General features: G+C 38.8%; 1 protein-coding gene across 1 annotated transcript in view; it reads right to left on the bottom strand.

Annotated features, from left to right (window-relative positions):
* CFAP44 (cilia and flagella associated protein 44) overlaps positions 1 to 19927 on the bottom strand; it is a gene marked incomplete at its 5' end in the record, with an annotated part of 45315 nt that extends 25388 nt beyond the window's left edge. Inside the window, 14 exon segments of the mRNA XM_082042982.1 lie at positions 355 to 465; positions 1396 to 1605; positions 3260 to 3354; positions 4575 to 4674; positions 5743 to 5790; positions 6423 to 6587; positions 7809 to 7973; positions 8488 to 8602; positions 10134 to 10350; positions 10671 to 10773; positions 11792 to 11954; positions 12240 to 12417; positions 13301 to 13393; positions 19912 to 19927. Coding sequence (XP_081899108.1) covers positions 355 to 465; positions 1396 to 1605; positions 3260 to 3354; positions 4575 to 4674; positions 5743 to 5790; positions 6423 to 6587; positions 7809 to 7973; positions 8488 to 8602; positions 10134 to 10350; positions 10671 to 10773; positions 11792 to 11954; positions 12240 to 12417; positions 13301 to 13393; positions 19912 to 19927 — 1779 coding nt within the window.
* Between the last annotated feature and the right edge of the window lie 606 nt (positions 19928 to 20533).

The following is a 20533-nucleotide window of genomic DNA, read 5'->3' as shown; positions in this document are numbered from 1 at the left end:
GACACACTTCAAACACAGATTGTGAATTCCAAGAAGCACCCAAAAGCTTTCTTAATGTGGTCTGAAAGGTTTGCAAAAGCCTGTTTTAAGATGGGCAAGAGGCACAGGCAATCATAGTCAAATAACTTGTTTCTTCAAGGCAAAAACTCAAAAAGCTGAGTGAAATTGTGTGGTTTGCATATGTTTCTGCTATTTAAATCCAAAACATGTCAAAGTGACTGAACTGGAGATACAGCTACACAGAACCTGTCATTCTCTAGGGTCACAAATCTTCATCAATTTTCATTGGAATTTCTTTTCAAAATGACATTTAACACTGTAGGGAAGGAAAGAAAACAAACATGCATTGCTCACATGAGAAGGTGGAGACCACTGTAATGCCTGCACAGGCCCAGGGACACAGATGAATCCAATTGGCTCATATTTATCTTCAACAGCAAAAAAGAAAACAGTTTTGTCTTTACTCTGAGAAGAAAAAAAAAAAAATCATGACTGAATCAAAGCAAAGCTGATGAAAACTTAGAAAGACTGTAAGTACTTTGAGACATAAATACATATTTCAAATGTTTTGTGGCTCAACAGAGGGACTTAAAAGTGCCTTGAAACTCAGAATTGGATTTCCATGATGATTACAGGGAGGAAATAAAAAACCCGCCCACCTTACTCCAGGGCCCTGAGGGCGCCCACAGCCCTTAATTGTCCTGATGGGCCTCACCTGGTAGCCCCAGCCATGTGCTTTCTGCCCATTGCCTCAGGAGCTCCTTTAAAGCTCAGGCCGTTTTGTTCATATAAGATAGCACAGGCTCATTTCCCCAGATAACAAGAAAATCCAGAACTAGTGCACAACAGCTTAAATCCTGCATTAAGTGAAATGCATGGTGATGCTCAAGGAACATGTAACTGTAAATGCACTGACCGTGGCTGAAGGCCAGTATTTAAAAAGAGAGACCACATTGACTGGAAATCATCTCAAAGACTAGCAGGAACACTGACAAACCAACTGGTTGATCCTGTTGTAAGGCAGTGCTGGGTAGCAGCTGGAGTGCTGCCCAGGTGGTATATGAATGGACTTGCTTTTACTAATTCCAATATACTACTAAACTAATTCCAAAATGAACCAAATCCATCTGCAAAAGGGATTACAGTATTCACACTAAACAGTCCAGTAGTTCACAAAATGAATTGTATGAATTGCACAGGTGCTTTCCTTCAGAAAACAAATGTGAGTGCAAACAGATCCTTCTCTTCCCTCGGCACTGCAAAGAACTACAAGAAGCCATCAACAGCAGTAACAGAAGTATAACTGTGTTGTCAATAAACAACCTTTACCTTATATCTTTAAATAATCTCTGTCTTTGTGGTTTAATAAACAAAGCCAAAAGAAGTTGTACATACCCCTGTGGCAAGCACTTCTCCATTTTGTTCATATGCCAAGGCTGTAACTGCAGTAGAATGAGGTTTGAAAGCTTGTTTGAGATTTATATCTGCATTATCTCTATTGGACATTCCTGCATAAATGGGCAGTCCCTTGGGATCATAAACTTCAATTATGCGGACAACACCATCTTCAAACCCCACAGCAATCAGACCTCCTTTAGGATTTACCTTTCAGTGGAAGAATGAGGAAAAAAAAATCACAGTGTACATCTGAGAGTTCTGAATAAGAACCGGTATAGCACATGCTCTAGTGTTAACCTGTAACTTAACTTACATGGAAGTGTTGCTAAAGCACAAAGAATATTTCATACATGGCAAATGCTGTTTATTCTCTCTAATATGCTATTGTAAAGGGAGTGGGAGGACTGGGGGTTATTTTTTTGTTTGGATTGTTGGGTTTTTTTGGAGTTTTTTTTAATTGCTAACATGCCATTGAGACTGGGAATGTTAATGAGGATGTGGTTGTAATGTCTGAGGAAGAGGTAATTCACACTGATATACAAATATATCAATAGCTTCTTCTTAAGGAGAAGAGTTGGAACTCAGAAAAGGAATTATTATATTTTTCTAAATACAATATTTGGCACCAAATGTCAGTATGATTTTTGAAGAGGTGAGGGCACAGACTTGGATCTGACTGACTCCATGTGAAGTACAGTTGTTAACAGGGACAGCTATACGTGAGATGGAAAGAGGAGGCTATGGAGCCTTTATCACAGGCCCTGTAGGTAAACCAGTTGCCAACAACATAGACAGGTTTGAATTGTGAGAGCATTAGCAGAAACAGGCCCATGTTTTAGCTGGATCTAGCTGGACCTGCAGATTTAACTGTTATTAGCCACGTATGGTAGTGTCTTGAAGTGATTTACAAGTCGAACCAGCTCCAGACATGACACAGATCAATATTAATGCACATCAGAAATAAGACCAGAAGGAGAATTGCTGTGTGAAGAGACATGGATGAATACATGAGCTCTGTGAGCACAGATTTTCAAAAACCTTTGATCACTTTAAGCTATGTGTAAGTATCCATTGGGGGTTTAAATGCAGCTAGAAAGACTAAGACCCTTGATTTTTCAGACTCTGTTTAGCAACAACTTTTGTGAAACTGAACTGAATCAGTTTTGTAATGCTGTACCATTTGTTGTGGCGGTCAGCTTACCTCTTGCATGTACAGGTCACCACCTAACAGCATCCCTGAAAGTCTGCATGGCCAGAATTATAGTTCTAAGAGCAGTATCCCAGTTTTACTCTCTCCTTGAAAATTCAAACACTTTCCTCCATAAATTTGCTTATAATTAACCCACCAGGCTTGCTATGTTTCCTCAAGAACATAACTAAACACTATTTTAATTAAAATTAGCAAATATGTCTAAAAGTGATAGACTCCACACTCTACAAATGATCAGTTCTGGCAACAGCTTTTTATGATTTGTCTCCAAATGTTTGTAGATTGTCTGGATTGTCATTTCAAAATGTGTTAACTAACTCGTGTTAATTGACAATTAGTCTGTGTGGGTTAAATAGAAGCTGTTTTAGTCTATAAACTAAGACTACTTCCTGGGAGTGCACACAGATGTGATTTTAAAATCTCAGGAAGACACAAAGTAGGATACCTGATAATCCACAGTAAAGCCAAACTGTAAACATACTATACATATACATGCCACTCCACGAACTCACACATATATTCTACTACAGTAAACTCCACCATGGCCTAACAGCGACTTGTTTAAGCTCTAGTACTGTGAGCAACTTACTTGATGTTGGCAGGCTCATAGGCCCCTTATGAATTTTTGGTAACACACTAACAAAAACTCACAATACGAGGTGCCCACATCAGTGATGTTCCTCCCTGTTTAAACTTCATTTCACTCAGTTGCCTGTTGCTGATGAAATCATAGATACGCACTGATCCTGTGTGGAGAGGAGACAGTAAGAATTGATTTCTTGCAATGTCACATTTTAAGATTTATGGAGAATTTATTTAAAGCTGGAGGGAAAGTTATTAGTTTTTCTCTTCGAGTATCAAATACCCATCTGGAAAGACATGCCTGATGGTTACAGAGTACCACAGCTAGCATGGTGCTCATGAACAAAACATAAGTTTTCTTCACTCTTTAACTGAAACGTTCCCAAGAGTTGTCAGGGCTGAGGGTTGTAATAAGCAGCATGCTGACCACCATGTGTAATTTTCAAGTAATCACAGAACTTTGGCATACTGTAAGGAAAATCTGTACTGACAACATAGGAAAAGATGACACGCTACTAGCCTAGGGAGGAAAATTTTAAATGTATGAAAACGGGAGATTGTCCAAAGAAAAGCCAGTTTCACAGAGATGAAATTAACAGATTCATAGACATACATATTGGTCTGCATAAAATTCCATTCCAGCTGGCAAATATCCTGTCATTTGCTCAACTGGTAGGAGTTTGTCTTCAGGCTAGAAGAGCATGTACATTGTATAACACAGACAAATTACAACATACTGCTGACAAGAATTGAGTTAAAAACCTTGTAGAATCTTCTGAGAAGTGTAAATGACATTGTGAATGTTTTGGCCAGTGGTTCTTGGTTCAAAGCATGATACAGCTAACTGTGAGAGATCTAAATGGCAATATTTATAGAAGTTAAATAAATATGTTTATTATTTCATGTTAAGTGTTGTTGGGAGCATGATAGCTATTGTATTTTCTAAAAAAGCCACAAATATTAATATTCACAATGACTTACACAATGCTAGAGATGTATGTAATCCCTTACAAAACAAAAATCCCAACACTTATTAGAGTCTGGAATACAAGTGCTGTTATTCAAACAAATGTCTCATCTTTTCAGCCAGTTCCTTCAGAATGAAGAGAATTTACAAAGCTTCCCTTTAAAAACTTATCTCATTTATTTTAAATCCCAGGCTTTTAAGATGAAGCAGCCATACTGCATTATTTCAAAACATTAATGATTTGTCTTATTAAAGTACTGATCCCTGGAATAACAATTGGCTATAAAGTGACCTTTGACTTTTCCAAAGTGCAAACACACAACTTCAGTTCAAAATGGAATAGTTCCAAACCAAGTATCATTACTCTTCAAAAATAACAGTCACAGTGGTATGAGAGGAAAGGAATAGCGTACTTACGGTCAAGAGCAGTGGTGGCCAGGAGGTACGTAACGGGAGAGACACTTATGGCTTCAATTCTTCCAGAGTGAAAGGTACACAGGCACTCTGGATCACGGGTCTGCAGTGCAAAACAGAAGAACAGAAGTTCTGCTACATTCTGGAGCTGCACTTATGAGGTATTGCCAGCCATACCTACAGTTAATCTCAAAAATAGAGACAGGTGCTGTTTGTATGAACAAAATTTGGCATGTATAAGGTACCTATAAGCAATTCCCTCTCTTTTTTAAAATTTAAATGTTCATAAGAAGATCTTGAGCAAAATTAGTGTAGAAAGATTAAGTTCATTTAAAATACCATCATTTTCTATGTGAAAATAAAGAGGAATGCCTTTCATAAAGTGGTTTCAGGCTTGGAATCAGTATTTTTAACAAAGAGCTGTTGCTCTGAAGGCAAAGAAAATGCTCTCAAGCCTCAGGCTTATGCTGCCTGGGAAATAATTTCATTATCCAAGGAATTCTAGGGCTTGCTATACATTTTTTACATTACTTTTAATAGTATGCTTTGTATGTCTTTTCTTCACCATAAAATTCCTGGAACATAATTTTATCTGTTGCCACAGAATTTTATTCCACTCAAAGGGATTGTTCCCATTTACTGTAATATATTAGGGAGCAAAAATTAAATGCCCCCATTTTAACGGTGACGCCTATTTCTCCATCAAAAACATCTCCAGCAGTAACACGAGTAACCACTAGGAAAAATGTGAAGTGCATTTCATCTTCTCCTTGCTTTTCCTAGTTCTTTATGTCATTTAGAGACAACAGTAAGGATTGTTTCAAATACCTATCTAGAAAGGATATATCCATAAATCCTTGAACTCATTTCCTGCATCCATGCAACTTTTATTACCAGTTTATGAGAATAAAACTCCTTTAAGGTAACTTGGATTTGGCAGCCAAATTTTCAAGAATCCAAAATAAAATTACTTTTCATAATCCTCCACAATCATCATAATAAATAACATTATGAAAATAAATTTTAAGAAAAATCTGTTTCAATGCTAAAATTTTTAACTGTGTACCTTCATAAAACACAAACTTCATTGCAGATGCATCCAGTATAACTAAAGGAAGTTATTGCAAAGGAATTGAAGAAATTAGAAGGAAGAAAAAGAAAACAAACTTACCATATTTGAAAAAGTCAAATCCAGCTTCCATATTGCTCCATTGGCATCCTGAAGAAGAAAAAACAAAACATGTCACTTGAATACTTTCAAACTCAATTTGGAAATAAAACTGCCCAAGGTGACTTTTTAAAATTTCCTTAATGATTATAATTGTGAAACTGGAATGACTAAATGTGGTGATGTTGGTCCTATCAGTCCTATCCATCAGTCCAGGATAACAGAACTTGCACATTACCTTTTGACATCCTCCTGTTCTTGTGCAGTTCTGGCTCTGAAAGCCAGAGTCTCACATGCTACTATACACTAAAAATTGGAATGGAATAATTCAGTTTGATGGAACCTATAACAATCATCTAGTCCAACTGCCTGACCACTTTAGGGCTGACTAAAAGTTAAAGCATCTTATCAAGGGCATTGTTCAAATGCCTCTTTAACACCGACAGGCTTGGGGCAGCATGCACCTCTCTAGGAAGCCTGTTCCAATGTTTGAAAGAAGAAAATTTATATATTTTTATGTATATATATATATACAAAATAAGATTATATATATATCCAGAAGAAAATGGAATTCTACAAAAAAAGAAGCATATTGATTTGTAATTGACTCCTGCTGTTGCTTAACATCACCTCCCTCATTCTGTGTTTCTCCACAAAGATGTATGTACTTGAGTGTAACTTACCTGAGCATACCAAATAGGCTGTCCAGACTGTCCACTGTCATTAATTTTTGACATGAAACTCAGGCTGACATTCTTGCCAACCTGAAGTTCATTCATAGGCTCCACCTCCAGTAATCCTGTGTCATCCACAGAATCAGCAGCATCTATTACCTCAAAGTTCCACACCTTCACAGCAATTGGAAGCATTAAAAAAGAAAAAAGTGCTTTTATAAGGCCATGTTATGGTTTCATACGTGATTAATACGAAAATTCAAAATTATAAGACACCAGTGGAGTGTAGATTCTACAGGCAGCCTATGAAATCTGTCACATCTGCCTCACTGTTTTGAACATCACCTAGAATAGTGGCAACTACTACCTGATACACTTGGGTACAATGCAAAGTATATGTAAAATTTCGTTGTCCAATTCTGAAACAACAGTAGCTTAAATTCATCCCTGGCACTGGCAGAGCTATACACAGCAACCTCAGAACTACAGAGAGTAAATTATATCTGCCTTGCTTGTACTGAGGCAGCACAGAGAAAGACTGGGAGATCTAACATATTCTTGTTCTGCTCTGTGGGATAAGACATCAGTTGGTATGTTTATAACCAAGTGAGTTTTCCTAATAGGATAATATCATTTTATAAAACACACCACCACCAACAACAACAACAACAAAACATTAGGTGTTTGAAACCCCCAACTATCTGTTGATTATCTAGGTCTTTCACACACCAGCAGAAGACACATCTTGTCTTCCCTTAAAAAGAAGGCAAACAAAATTACAAAATCATTTCTAATTGACAGGTGAGACCAAAAACTAGTGGTATGGATAAGGAAACTGTTTTGACCTTAATTTATAGAATTATATGTTAACTTCAGGGTGTCCAATGTCTTTTCTTTTAATTGTTCCTCTATTTGAGCACATGTATCTCCAAGATACTAGTTAATTTCTATGTCATTTTAACATTAATAATCTGAGCATCCAAATAATCAGAAAACTGATTTCAAATATTGCAATAGTTTAAAATAATACTGAATGTATTAACAGGCCTGAAAATCATATATGAAGATTAACCAAAACTACACATGGAAAAAACATGTTAGATTGCAGGTAAGACCAAAGCTTTTAGAGAATCACTGAAAATTATTTTGATTTATGAAAGTAAAAGGTGATTTGTTTACTGCTATTAAACAGAGAACATTGCATGAACACTACCTGATTGAAACATATACACTGTGGAGATGTACTCTTATTCTATTTGTTCTAAAAATTCATTCTTGGAAAGCAAATGCACTATAGCTTGCGTCCATAAATAAACTACAATAAAGAAAATACGTAACATTTACCTGCTGACCACAAATTTGCCCAACTAAAGGCAGAGTAGAAGAAAAACTCACCCGAATGAAGCCATCTTTTCCAACAGTGACAAGTTCTCCTTCCTCCAGAACTAACTGGCTGATAGGGCCACTGTGACAGGGCTTGTTTCCAGCTCGACAGAGCTCTACTTTAATGAGGCCCCCTTCCCAAAGCAGCAAGTTGCCCCACTCAGTCCCAGAGATAACCTTCAATGCAAATGAAGAGATGCACATAATCACCTGCACTTAACCATGCAGAAATATTGGCAAGAATCTGGTTAATGTTTGTGGCTTCCTTCAGTGCAAGCATTACATTCATAGCAATGTATGGATATTTGCATGAGAAGGTGTAAAAGGTGAGAAGATTCAACTTTTTAGCAATGTGACAACATTTACATGCACTGAAACGGTTAAAGATCAAGGCTAACAGTCTTTGTATTTTTTTTACACTAACATTCTCACTATCCCATTTGAGGAGCCTCAGCTCTAAGCCAGCAGAGATCTTTTGTCTGGGAATTACAATACTAACTGTACTTTTCAATTATTACAAAGCAAGCCAGATTTCTGGCAAATTAATGTCAATATTAGCTTATCAGAGCAGTGCATTGAGGGTTTAATTCAAATCACTTTGAAGCAAATAGTAACTCTCCAACTTACTCAGTAGACTTTATATCTAAACCTAAGAGGAAACATGAAACCAATTAAACTTCCTCTTACTTACCTTCCCATCAGGCAGCTCCACATAGCCTATAATGTCAGACACTGCTGTTTTTCCAAACCTGCCCAAAGCTCCTTGTAACTTGAGACCAGTGAATGTGAGAGCCATCTTCCAGAACCTGAGTATAGAAAAAACATTGCTGTCTGATACAAGATTTCCTCAACACACTCTTCAGTCTCTCTCAGACATAATAATCTTACCAGGGACGCCTCTGAGGTTAGCGCTGTTCCTTTATTATTCTTTTTCACGGGAGACATTGAGTTTTTCTTTTTAAAATGAGATAAAGCTTTGTAACTACACAAACATTTCCCTATACTACCCCTAAGAAAAAGCTAGGAAAAGGATTTAGAGTGGTCATAATGAAGACTACAGCAATATTTAAAAGTGTAAAATGTCAGGAATACCTATGTTACTCTTCCTGTCTACAGTGTATGATACTCAACTTTGTAAATCCAAGGGACTAAGATCTTCACTGAATTTCATACAAGTACCTACATGGGCTTGAGTTTGATGATAAAATTTCACCGAGCCAAATGTTTTATCCTAGATCTTCATAGCTATTTCTATTTAATAATTATATTTTAGCAGTATAAAACATAACTTTAAATTACTGCATTACAGAAAAATTAACATCTGCAATTAGGGATGGTTCACTGTCTGTGCAGAACACATTATACTTGAGACAGGTATTGGAAATTGGAACTGGAGACGACATTTAGGTGAAAGATCCTGTTTATCACGTTACAAAAGCTATGTCAGTGCTTATCCATAGTATTTTAGTTCGAAAGAAAGATTCCAAGAGATTTTTGCTCTGTCAGATTTCCATAAATAATATATTCTAAACCACATTTTTTCCAGGTCTAAATAAGCCATTTTCTATTTCAGACCCACCTTGCAACCAAACTACAGAGCAGATCTCAGATTTTGATCTGATTCCCTTGTTAAAAATCAAAGAACTTTAGACATGTTATACTTCTAAAGGTATAATTTCTATCATGATAGTACCTAAGTCATATCTTAAGTCACTGCTCTATTAACATTGAACACTGGGTAAATACAGAACACAAAGCTAATCCCTGTCCCAAAGAGCTTAAAGTTGTAGTTTATTTTTTATTGCAAAAGGATCCGTGAATTTACCAGAGAAGTGAGTGCATGGAAGTATATATGTTGTAAGGATTCCTTGCAGGCTTGTGGAGGTATCAGAGGGTTTCTGATCCATGACTTGACCAGTTCTAAGGGCTGCCCAAACAGCAGATGAGTTCAAGAAATCAAAGGTAGAAAGGCCAGAAGGCACAAGAGGCATATATGTTATGTTATGTTATCAGCTGGAATACATTTATATATATATACATATGTGTGTGTGTATATATATTTTATTAATTGTCCCCAGTGCTTGTTGAAATTACAAGAATGCAGCCAGTCGTACTGACATTCAACATCAAACATCCTTCTTTTTGCACAGCAAAGGTGTTAAAAGACCTGGCTGACTGGCCAAAGGACTTGAACATTCTCCTTTTTGTAACTGTAATGGCCAGGTAAAACAGCATTCCTCATTAATCCATGTTTGTTAATGATACATTCCTGTCAGTCATCTTCTACATATTATTACTTTAGAAGTTATATATATTAATTCTAATCACTAAAATTACCTGATGTGTCCTGATCCAGATGTAGTTAGTTGCTCTTCATTATCAGCAGAAAATGTGACCTTGTAAACATCCTGTGAAAAAGCTTTTGATCTCAACACAAGGATTTCTTGTTTCCAGTCCCAGATAGTAAGCATGTAGTCAGGGCTGCTCCCAACACTGGCCAACAAAGTGCCAGCACGGTTGAAATCACCAAAAACATAGGCTTCCTCTGTTCCACCTGAAGAAACATGGAAGCCCAAATACACCCATACATGGAAAAGCAGAAGAAACAACAGGAAAATCTACTTAGAAGGAGCTCAACTTTTACTGCAATTATTTTTTTAACTAGGTAATAGCTCTCAGTTGGCTATTTCTACTAAATAAAGGTTTCCTCCCATGCAATAATGAAAAAGCTTGAAATCAGTGCTTTCTATTTTGCTGTGAAGGACCAAAAGGTCATATTTCCTTCTAAACTTAAAATGACACACTACTCCATTTCCTGGGATCTATAAACCCAGGCCCATTTGTGTAAGATGAAAATAGAACTTTTTACACTACCTTGCAGTATTCTGTAGGGCCTCAGTGAAGGGTAATCATAGATGATGATGTTTGGCTTCTTTCCTTTTTCTCCTACTGCAAAGTACTGCTTTGTAGGGTGTGCCTTGAAAAAGCAAAAGTCCCATTGCATGCTGTAATGACACCTCTGTCTCTATACTGCTAGCTATTGAGTTGGGGTTTTTTTAATTTACTCAATCATTAGTCAAAAGATATAGTAGGTTGCCTTTTTCTATGTGTTTATTCTAAACAACTGCCCACCTTTTGCTCAATATCATAAAGAAGCCACTATGCACACACAATGATAAAACCATTATGCAAACAAAATGGTTTATCACACATATAATGCAGAACCATAACAAACTGTGAAATAATTTGCTTTATCGTGCATTCTCTTACTATTCCTGCCTCTTTCAACCTACTAGCTGATCTTTCCATGAGCAGCATTTGTGCCAGCAGCCATCTACTTCAGCAGACAGCTGCAGAAAAGCCACCCTGAATGACATTGTTCTGGAGACATAGAGATGTACCATGATTCCCCAGAAAAGGCTGCTAACAATGCAGCAGAACAGTCTGAGGCTGGTGTTCTGAAAGCCTTGCTCATGTGAAATACAACTGAGAGATGGCAGAGCCCTTCAGAGAGTAAGATGCTTCAAATCCAGAGGAAGCATTTGAGAGTTGAACCTCTTCGTAGGAGTTTACTAGAGTGAAACCAGATACTTTTTCTCTTAATTTATCTAGGAACTTGATTTTATAAATTTTAACTGCAGGTAAAACACTATACTAATATTAGCTGTGACTAGGAGAGATGAGTGTTCAAAAAAAAAAAAAAAGTTATATGAGCTGAAATATTTAAATAAAAATGTAATAGTTCTAAAAATTAATCTTGTGAGTGCCTTAAGGTACCTGAGCCTGGGACTTGGGTGTGCAGATATTTGTCCTCTGCCATTTATGTTGATGTGATGAGTAGCCCATGCTGCCTGGTCCACAAGTTCCCCTAATCAATACCATACTTTCTTATGCATATGTATGTGCAGCTGTAGAAATCTCCCATCAAGCAGCTAAGTGAACATTTCCCTGCTAGAAAGTGACTAACATCCTAAAACACAAAACAAAAGCCATACCATGATAAACCCAATTCCACCACCACCGCTGCTCCGGAGATATCTTTGAGATTTAGGTTTCAGGTCCAGGAGCACCACTTGGTTGCCTGCTATATACATCAGTGTTTGGCTATCCATCACCATCAGGTTTGCACTTCTGGTGCAGTCATATCCAAAAGAATGTCTTACAACAGTTCAATAAGGAAAAGATTTGACACTGGCTTTCTAGAAAAGTTTACTAAGTGGATAGAAACACTTAACCAAAACTGAAATGAGAATACTGAATCTGGTCACTAGAAGCCTGATGGTTCACCTAGAACCATAGCTGGTCAGAATTCTTACCTGTGTCTCAACCAAAGGTACCCCACTAATGCCACATAGGCTTCTCCAAATTAGACAAGGACAGTTTTAAGAAGATATATTAAATATTCCTAGCTTTAAATTTGCAGAACCTCAACAGAAAGGATACTTAAGAGTAAGAAGGTTAATTGGTATCCCAGAGTCTTCAGTGACAAATGGACGTGAACATATATCTTCATAGTTATAGAAGAAAGTTTCTGAGATTTTCTTTTCTACCTTCTCGGGCCTTTTTTGTGCTTCTGAAGGTACTTCACTGTTATCTTCCTCTTCCAAATTGTCTTCAGCATCTCAGAAGTGGAAACATAAGTGAAATTTATATTCACCATAAATCTTAGGCTCTTTGCTGATATTTCCACCTAACCGTAAAAGGGAAGGATTCACACATCCCTTGCCTCCTACAGCAGAGTAATGGGCACTCCATAGCTCAGAAAAGGGGTGCTATGTCTTAGTAACAACTTGTCCTGGAACAGTATCTAACAAGTGCTACCCCAGGCTTTTAAAAACTTCATTGTAAATATTCAAAACTGGAGAATTTGAAGAAGAAAAATTTTGAGGCTGTTTTACAAACATTGATTTTAAAGCTCAAATGCTACCAAAACTGTTCAGTTCAGCTGTGCTTGGTGTTTAGATCTCAGCTTTAGAAACCAAATAAAATTAAAAGTGCCCCTTTTCAGTAGCTATTGAATGCACATCATTATAGAAAACAATTAGTAAAAACAGATACAACAGACCACCACGAGACACCATTGTCCTCAAAAAGACATACTGCTAATGTGTGACCCAGTGCAGTTCTTCACTGGACTGCAAAGCAGAATACTGTTAACTTGACTTCCAGCTTGTCATAAGCACTTATTAAAAGTACTTTTCAGTTTGATACCTCAGGTCAAATTCCTAGTACCTTTTTTGTAAGCTTTTCAGCCTGTCTTGATATTTTAATCTCCTAGGTGTTCTATGAAAAACAACAAAAGGATTCAGAGACCAGGCATGGGAAAGAGCAAAATGAAGTACACAAGGTAAGTCAACTGAAAAGGAGTAGAGAAACTCAGTCGCTGTGACTTGATGGCACTGGTCTGAGGTGCTGTTCATAACAATAACAGTGAAAAAAACAAAAACTAGAAAGCAGTGGTATTTTTAAGGTAGTTCCAACATCTCATCAGTGGAAAATAATACCAGCTTTCTCGATGTCTGATTCCACTTGTTCCACTTCTTCTTCCTGTTCCTCTGCAGCTGATGATTCCTTTGGAAGACTAGTTTTTCTTTCTTCTGCAAAGGACAATTGGGATTACTGTGCTAGGTATTAATTCCTATGATTAATTTGCTCATGCGTGACATGCTAAATAAATACACAGCTCTGTAGTAGTAAAAAAAATCCCTTCTGCCCAACAATGGACTTCCTGCTGTTTAGTATTAAGTGTAGGGAGAAGTTTCTTAAGAAAACCCACATATTTTAAAACCCAGGAAAAGGAAAGAAACGCATCCTATAACAGGAAAAAGGTATAATAGTAAATATAATCAAACAAAAGCCAAATGTAATGCACCAATATAAGCACCACAGTAGACTCACTAGTGGATTTTGTTATCCCTGCTACCTAGATCTAGTGTGTTAGATGACATGCAGAACTTCTGAAATACACACTGGACAGGCACTTCAAGATGAAAATGGTGTTAAACAGAGAAATACAGGTCTCTGACTGAAAGACCCTGGCAGAGTCAATGAATCGGTTGCAGTTCTAGCTACAGAGAAAAGTCAAGTCTAAACAGCAAAAATTTTAAGGAGAGAGACTGTGTGCTGAGGGGCAGCGGGAATTGCAGACACATTGGTCAGCCCAGAAGTTCACTGGCATGGGTCAACTTGGACCAGAGTCATAATGAAACTGGGCAACACCAAGGGCAGCAACTGAAGATGAACACTTATTAGTAAGGAAAGGCTGAGTGGTGGGAGAAGCCAGAAACTACTGTAGGTTCAGTATCGAAATCACTATACAACAGTGGGAAACACCCACGGACACCACTGTGATTTGCCTGTGCACCTTCTGCTGGCTTCTCATCAGCTCCCTCCTGTTCCCTTGGAAGAGATGGCATGTCCTCTTTACCTGGTGGTGGGAAGAGGAACTTTCAGAATTTTTGCCTTCATCTGCCATTTATGCCATCTTCATTTCCTCTCAAATGCTTTGAGATTCCCAAAGGGAATATTTGTGTTCTGCTTGTACTCCACAAATATGGATAACCCAAAGATAAGTCCTCATTTGTAGGGCAAATTCATTGGTTCAGGTTTTAGGACTTCAGGCTCTGAGTATATTGCTATAGAAAGACTAAATATTGCATAACAGGAGAAGCTGAAGAGAGATTTCCATGTTTGGGGCTTTTCTTTGATATACTGAGTGGAAATTTGTTGGTGGACTTCACAAAAAATATCAGGAGATAGACATTCTGAGACCATCTAATATCTTGTACGGAGAAGCAGGAGAGATGAATCTTTAAGAAAAAAGGACTTTCTTCAAAACATTCTATATTCATGGAAAGTGAATTAATAAAACTAACACAATTTAAAAAGCTTTAAGCAGCTTAACTAACCCTCCAGCAATTTTTCAGCTTTCAGACTAGCATTTTCAGAGTAATACAATTTAACTAGTTACTATTGTCCTCTGAAGTGAGAAAGCTCCAATCTTTTTTCATATAAAAAACAAACACTTTGATCATTCATATAAATGTTCCTGAAAGAAGCAAAAAAAACACAAGCATTGCTCTTCTGCTAAATTTGTTCTGCCTTTTGACTTCAAACATGGTCTCAAAACACGTTTAAATGAACATTGGAGCAATTTTGTACAAATACTACAGCTATAAAATACTATCAGAAAACAGAAAATTCAGAAGTTAAATGTAAAGAAACCTAAATATTCAGAATAACAAATATAGGCAGGATGCAAATGAATCTCTTTTTATGTGTAAGTGTAGCTTTGATACCAAGAAAAAGTTGCTACAAATGCATTTCCTGTTTCTGGCTTCGGGTCAGAACCCATTTAGGAAAAGATCTTATAAGGCATTTCAGACTTTTCAGGCATTTCAGGAAAGGCAAAGTGTCCAAACGTAATGCTGTCCATCAGAACAATGAGGGCAAAGAAATATTGTAGACATATGACTCATGTCAGTATATAGTCAACGTGCCCTACTCAACCTTCATCCAAAGGTTCTGAGCCTCTGCCAGTGTCTGACTCTCACGCATAATTTCCCTTAAGAATTAAAATGAGCTTTTTATCCCTCGGGAGTGCTGAGAAAAACTTAAAAATAGACATGCAAAAAGTTTTTAATTCAGAAAACAAATCAAAAGAAAACAATTGCAATTTATCTCAATATATTTAAATGAAATTCATGAGTTTTTAATGGGGTAACAGAACTGATATCCCTGAAGTTGAAGAAATAGTTGCAGACTAGCTGCATAAATATATAGTGGAGTGTTCAGAGACCTGAATTCTAATTCCAGGCCTAGTAATGACGTGTACAATTTGTATCAGCCATTTCACCTCTGGCTGTCTCAGTTATCTCTTGTGAAAAATGAGATAATAATACTTAACCATCTTAGCAAAGTATGTTGATACCCATAGAGAAAAGTGCTATAAAATTTCAAATTATTGTAACTAATTAGCAATCATTTATCTTCTAAAAATTAAGACTATCATAGTTTTCATTATAAATTAATTCCTATCTGGAAAATGCTTTAGGCTGAAAGAGGTTATGAACATTTCCGCCTGCATTGATATCTAGGTTCTAGTTAAAGAAAGCTATCGCAATGTTCATTGTGCATGCTACTGTGATGGAATTCAAGCACTGTGCCAAAACAAATTTTGAATTTAAGCACTCAGAAGAGGCTCAGTTGGAGAACATGGCTACTTTGGTTGCAGATTCTGCGTTTCATGGATTGACTTATCCAGAAAACTTTTGTGTAGGTTCACTGTGACAAAGGTATGCATCTCTCTGAATGCTGATTTTCTTTTCCTGTATATTTTTTCAGACAGTTTTCCTAAAAAAAGCTAGAATTAAGGCTTTTAATACTGAAAACTGAGATAGTGGCAGTTAGAACTGGTGTGAAGTGACCAAAAAAAAGTAAGTTGGCAACCAGACGTATTTTCCCATCTGGAATTATACAGTATGCCTGATCAGGACACTAATATTGTTTTTTCCCTACTCCTAGTTATTCAAGATACTGATCTGAAGCACTATACAGATCCACATCAGTTCTGCCATTTAGCTTTCTAAGAACTCACTCAGGAATGAATTCAGGTTTTCTTTGTTTCAGTGGCCAGTGCTATAAGTTGTGAATTTCAGCAAAGCTCGATTTTTTTTTCAGATTGCCCTTCTCTTAGCTATGGTCTCAAAATCCACAGCTCACCTCAGAATGGAGAAATGTGTTCATTCGGGTATATTTTTTCAGTTATTTCAAAACAAAAATGTTTCTTGGCAATTTTGCTGCCACACAGAATCCTTGTCTATGGAAGCTTCTTAAAAATTCTCAGTAAACTTGGACAATAAGAGATTTCTCATCCAAGACAATTGTCTCATTTATTCAAAATACAGGATAATTAAATCAAAATAATGTTTATTTGGTAACATGTAAACAAATACAATGAGATGACACAACTTTTTTTGTATTTTCTCTTCCTACAGTTTCCCTCTTTTCAGAAAAAAAAAAAAGTTCTTTAAATGTACAAGCTTCATAAATGCATTGCTTGCCTCCATAAAACCCATGACTGAAACTTCTACTGCACAAAATGCATTGAATTAAATAATGATCAAAATGCAGCCTATAGTTTTACTTTAGAAACTGAACATATCTAGTAGTTACTATTTTAAGCTGTCTTTGCCTCACCATTAACCGTCTGACTGTGCTTAAAAGACATCACCTATCTCACCTCAGCTTTTATATCTACAGAAGACTGATAATGTTTTGTCCACTGATTCAGGATATGCAGAAATAGGGAACTATTACTGCAGAACATAACTGCAGTACTATCAGTACCAGTAATAAGCAAGAGATTAAAAATTCATCTCTACACTGTGCTACTTCTGCAGGATTTTATTTTTTCACTCCAAAATGTGTAATTTTTGGTAGAAAAGCTTTGGCCACCAGTAGGCTTTGAAAAAACAAAGTCACTTGTTATTTTCTTCAGAAGAGATTGTCTAGTATGTTCTTCCTTCTTGTTATTTCACATGAAGAAACTCAGTTCATCCCAGAACTTTGTTTTGCTTTCTTCCTTCCAACCCTGACTCCTCTTAGCACCATACTATGAGCCTTATAGGCTACATTCTGCTGTCTTTCAGGCCTGGGGGTAACACTGCCCTAAAATAGAGACTGCAACATATGGCTGTCGGGACAGATGTCTGTCCCAGGCTGAGGCATCTTCTTCAGGTCTAGCTCTGCTTTGGATGTGTTGGATTTCTTCCAGTTTGCCAAGCCTGCTTGTTTAACTCATCTTCAGATACAGTTCCCTCAGCAGTTTTTTCTGAGTCTTCAATTTCTTTATGAAAACCAGCACACCATTGAACAACTCCCTAAGCATTCCTTTTAGCCTTCAGACTACATCAGAGTACATGAGCAATTTACCAGGCTGCTGATGAGTGCAAGCAGCAGAGTTTTGCAAAACTTACTTTCATTCAAAAACATCTAAAGTCTTTCAGTGCTTATAGACACAAAGAAAAATATCCAAGTGTAAATCAGGCACAACTGTGCAGTGCTGTCTGTGTATCATTATCAGTCAGAATTACTACAAAATTAGTAATAAAAGTCAGTTTTAGGCAATCAATCCAAAATCCCAAGCAAGACATTTTTTGTACTAAAGAATATTGCTGTCTGTCTTACAATAGCTAGAATACTTGAGAGCAAGCAGAATAACAGAAGATATCAATTCTCACAGCAGTTAAGTATATAAAATATTTATTAGTCAGAGACTGATACAGCAAGGATAAAGCTACAAAGCAGGATCTAGACACATCATATTTATCACAGCCCCATTGTCGCTTTTGTTTCTTCCCATCAGAGAGATAAAAGAAGTGCACAGGAGACCTCTGCTTAGAACCTCACTATTGCTATGTTGCACACATTCAAAGTATTTTCCTATAAAATTAGAAGAAATAAAACCTAACTCTAATTTCCAGCCTTACAACTAAAATAGTCCTATGTATGATCCAGATGTCCTACCTCTGTCTCATGAAACCAAAAGTTTCAAGTCTCTTAAAGTCTGCCTTGTGAATAAAGGTTACTAGGTTTTTATTACACAGAAACTGGTGACATCACCAGTTACTTATTAACTTACAGTATAAATGCAAATAGTAAAAATGAACATGAGAATAGTGCTACAAATGCAACAGGTAATAAAATTAACTGACTCACACACGGTAAAGGGAAAACAACATGTCCCACATTTCAAACGAAGTATGAGATGCTCTATCTGAGCTGCAGAACATTCACAGAATCGTAGAATCATAGAGTAGTCTGAGTTGGAAGGGACCTTTAGAGGCCATCTAGTCCAAACCCTCTGCGATAAGCAGGGACATCTTCAACTAGATCAGGTTGCTCAGAGCCCCGTCCAGCCTGGCCTGGAATGTCTCCAGGGATGGGGCATCTCCCACCTTTCTGGGCAACCTGTGACAGTGTTTCACCACCCTCATTGTAAAAAATTTCCTCCTCATGTCCAGCCTGAATCTCCCCTCCTTTAGATTAAAAATATTACCCCTTGTCCTATCGCAACAGGCTCTGCTAAAAAGTCTTTCCTCATCTTTCTCATAGACCCCTTTTAAGTACTGAAAAGGCCGCAATAAGGTCTCCCTGAAGCCTTCTCTTCTCCAGGCTGAACAAACCCAACTCTCTCAGCCTAACCCCACAGCAGAGATGTTCCAGCCCTCTGAACATCTTAGTGGCCTCCTCTGGCCCCTCTCCAACAGGTCCATGTCTTTCCTGTACTAAGGGCTCCAGAGCTGGACACAGAACTCCAGGTGGGGTCTCGCCAGAGCAGAGCAGAGGGCCAGAATCATCTCCCTCAACCCGCTGGCCATGCTTCTTTGATGCAGCCCAAGAGACAACTGGATTTCTAGGCTCCAAATACACATTGCTTGCTCATGCCCAGCTTTTCATCCACCAGTACCCTCAAGTCCTTCTCTGCAGGGCTGCTCTCAATCCCTTCATCCCCCAGCCTGTACTGATACCCAGGGTTGCCCCAACCCAGGCACAGGATGAGGTTTGCATGGGCCCAGTTCTCAAGCTTGTCTGGTTCCCTCTGGATCCCTGTTTCACTTTTCCGAAGCTAAGCAACTACATGAGAGTAAAGCCTTTTCTTTTCCAAAAGCCTGTTTCTAAGAAAATTGGTCCCACACAGACTTCAGCACACAAAGGTGATGGCACTGGCCTTGCACAGAGGTGGAGGCCCAGCACTGCCTCAGCCTGACACGCTTCCAAGGCTGTCTACCCCCTGGACACCAGGAAAAGGTCATGGCAAGGCAGAAGCATCCCATGACAGGCTGTTTGGTGGGGGGATTGCAGAGGGGCAGGCAGGGAACACCTGGTGCTCCTCGGGGAGTGCAGGGGAGAAAGCCTCTGCGGGGCCATGGGGAGAGTGCCATAGAGGGGCACAGTGGGGGGATGCCCCGGCAGTGAGCAGCGCCGGGTGCATGAAGACCGAGGTGTTTACCGGTGACGTCCATGGGACGCGGGAACACACGGGGGCCTGCGGGCCCGTTGAGGGGCCCGTGTGGGGCCGCAGGGGCCCCTGACCCTCCCCACCACCCCGTACCTGGCGCCTCCTCCATGGCGGCGTTACCGGTTTCCAGGCAACCGCTCCCGCGGCGCGCTCCGGGAGCTGTAGTTCGGAGTGAGAGCGCGCATGCGCGGACCCGTGGGCCGCGGCGGGTGGGGGGGCCCGCCGGGCAGCGGCGGGAGGCGGCACGTGCTGACGGCCGTTGCCCGGTGTAACGGACAGGGCTGAGGGGTCGGCACCACAGCCTCGATTCCGCCATAAACTAGAGGGGTTGGTGGGTGGGGGGTGTTTTTCTCGTTTGTTTGTTTGTGTGTGTGTTTAAGCAACGTCTGTTTTGGCCGCCTTTGCGGTATTCTCAAAACTCAGCGGGAAAAATGAAATTAATTCCCTGAACTTTCTGCCCACAAGACGACGCCGGCGCTCCCGTGCGCCGGCCAGTCACGGCGTGTTTTCCCCAGAAAGGCAGAGCTCAGGCGAAACTCTGTCCGTATCTTCACATACACCTGTGTGCTCATTCATATATATATATATATATCTATATATTATTTTTTCAAAAATAATTTCTGCGGCTGGTGGCCGGTATTTTGTCTGGCTTTGCGGCGGAAGGCGCAGGTGCGGAGGAGGGAGGCAGGGAGGCGTACCTGCGGGCGGGCGCCGG

This window comes from Streptopelia decaocto, assembly GCF_964273445.1.
Source record: "Streptopelia decaocto genome assembly, chromosome: 1".
NCBI lineage: Eukaryota > Metazoa > Chordata > Aves > Columbiformes > Columbidae > Streptopelia > Streptopelia decaocto.
Note: the sequence above shows the minus strand (reverse complement) of the source record. Positions and strands in the feature narration are given on the sequence as shown.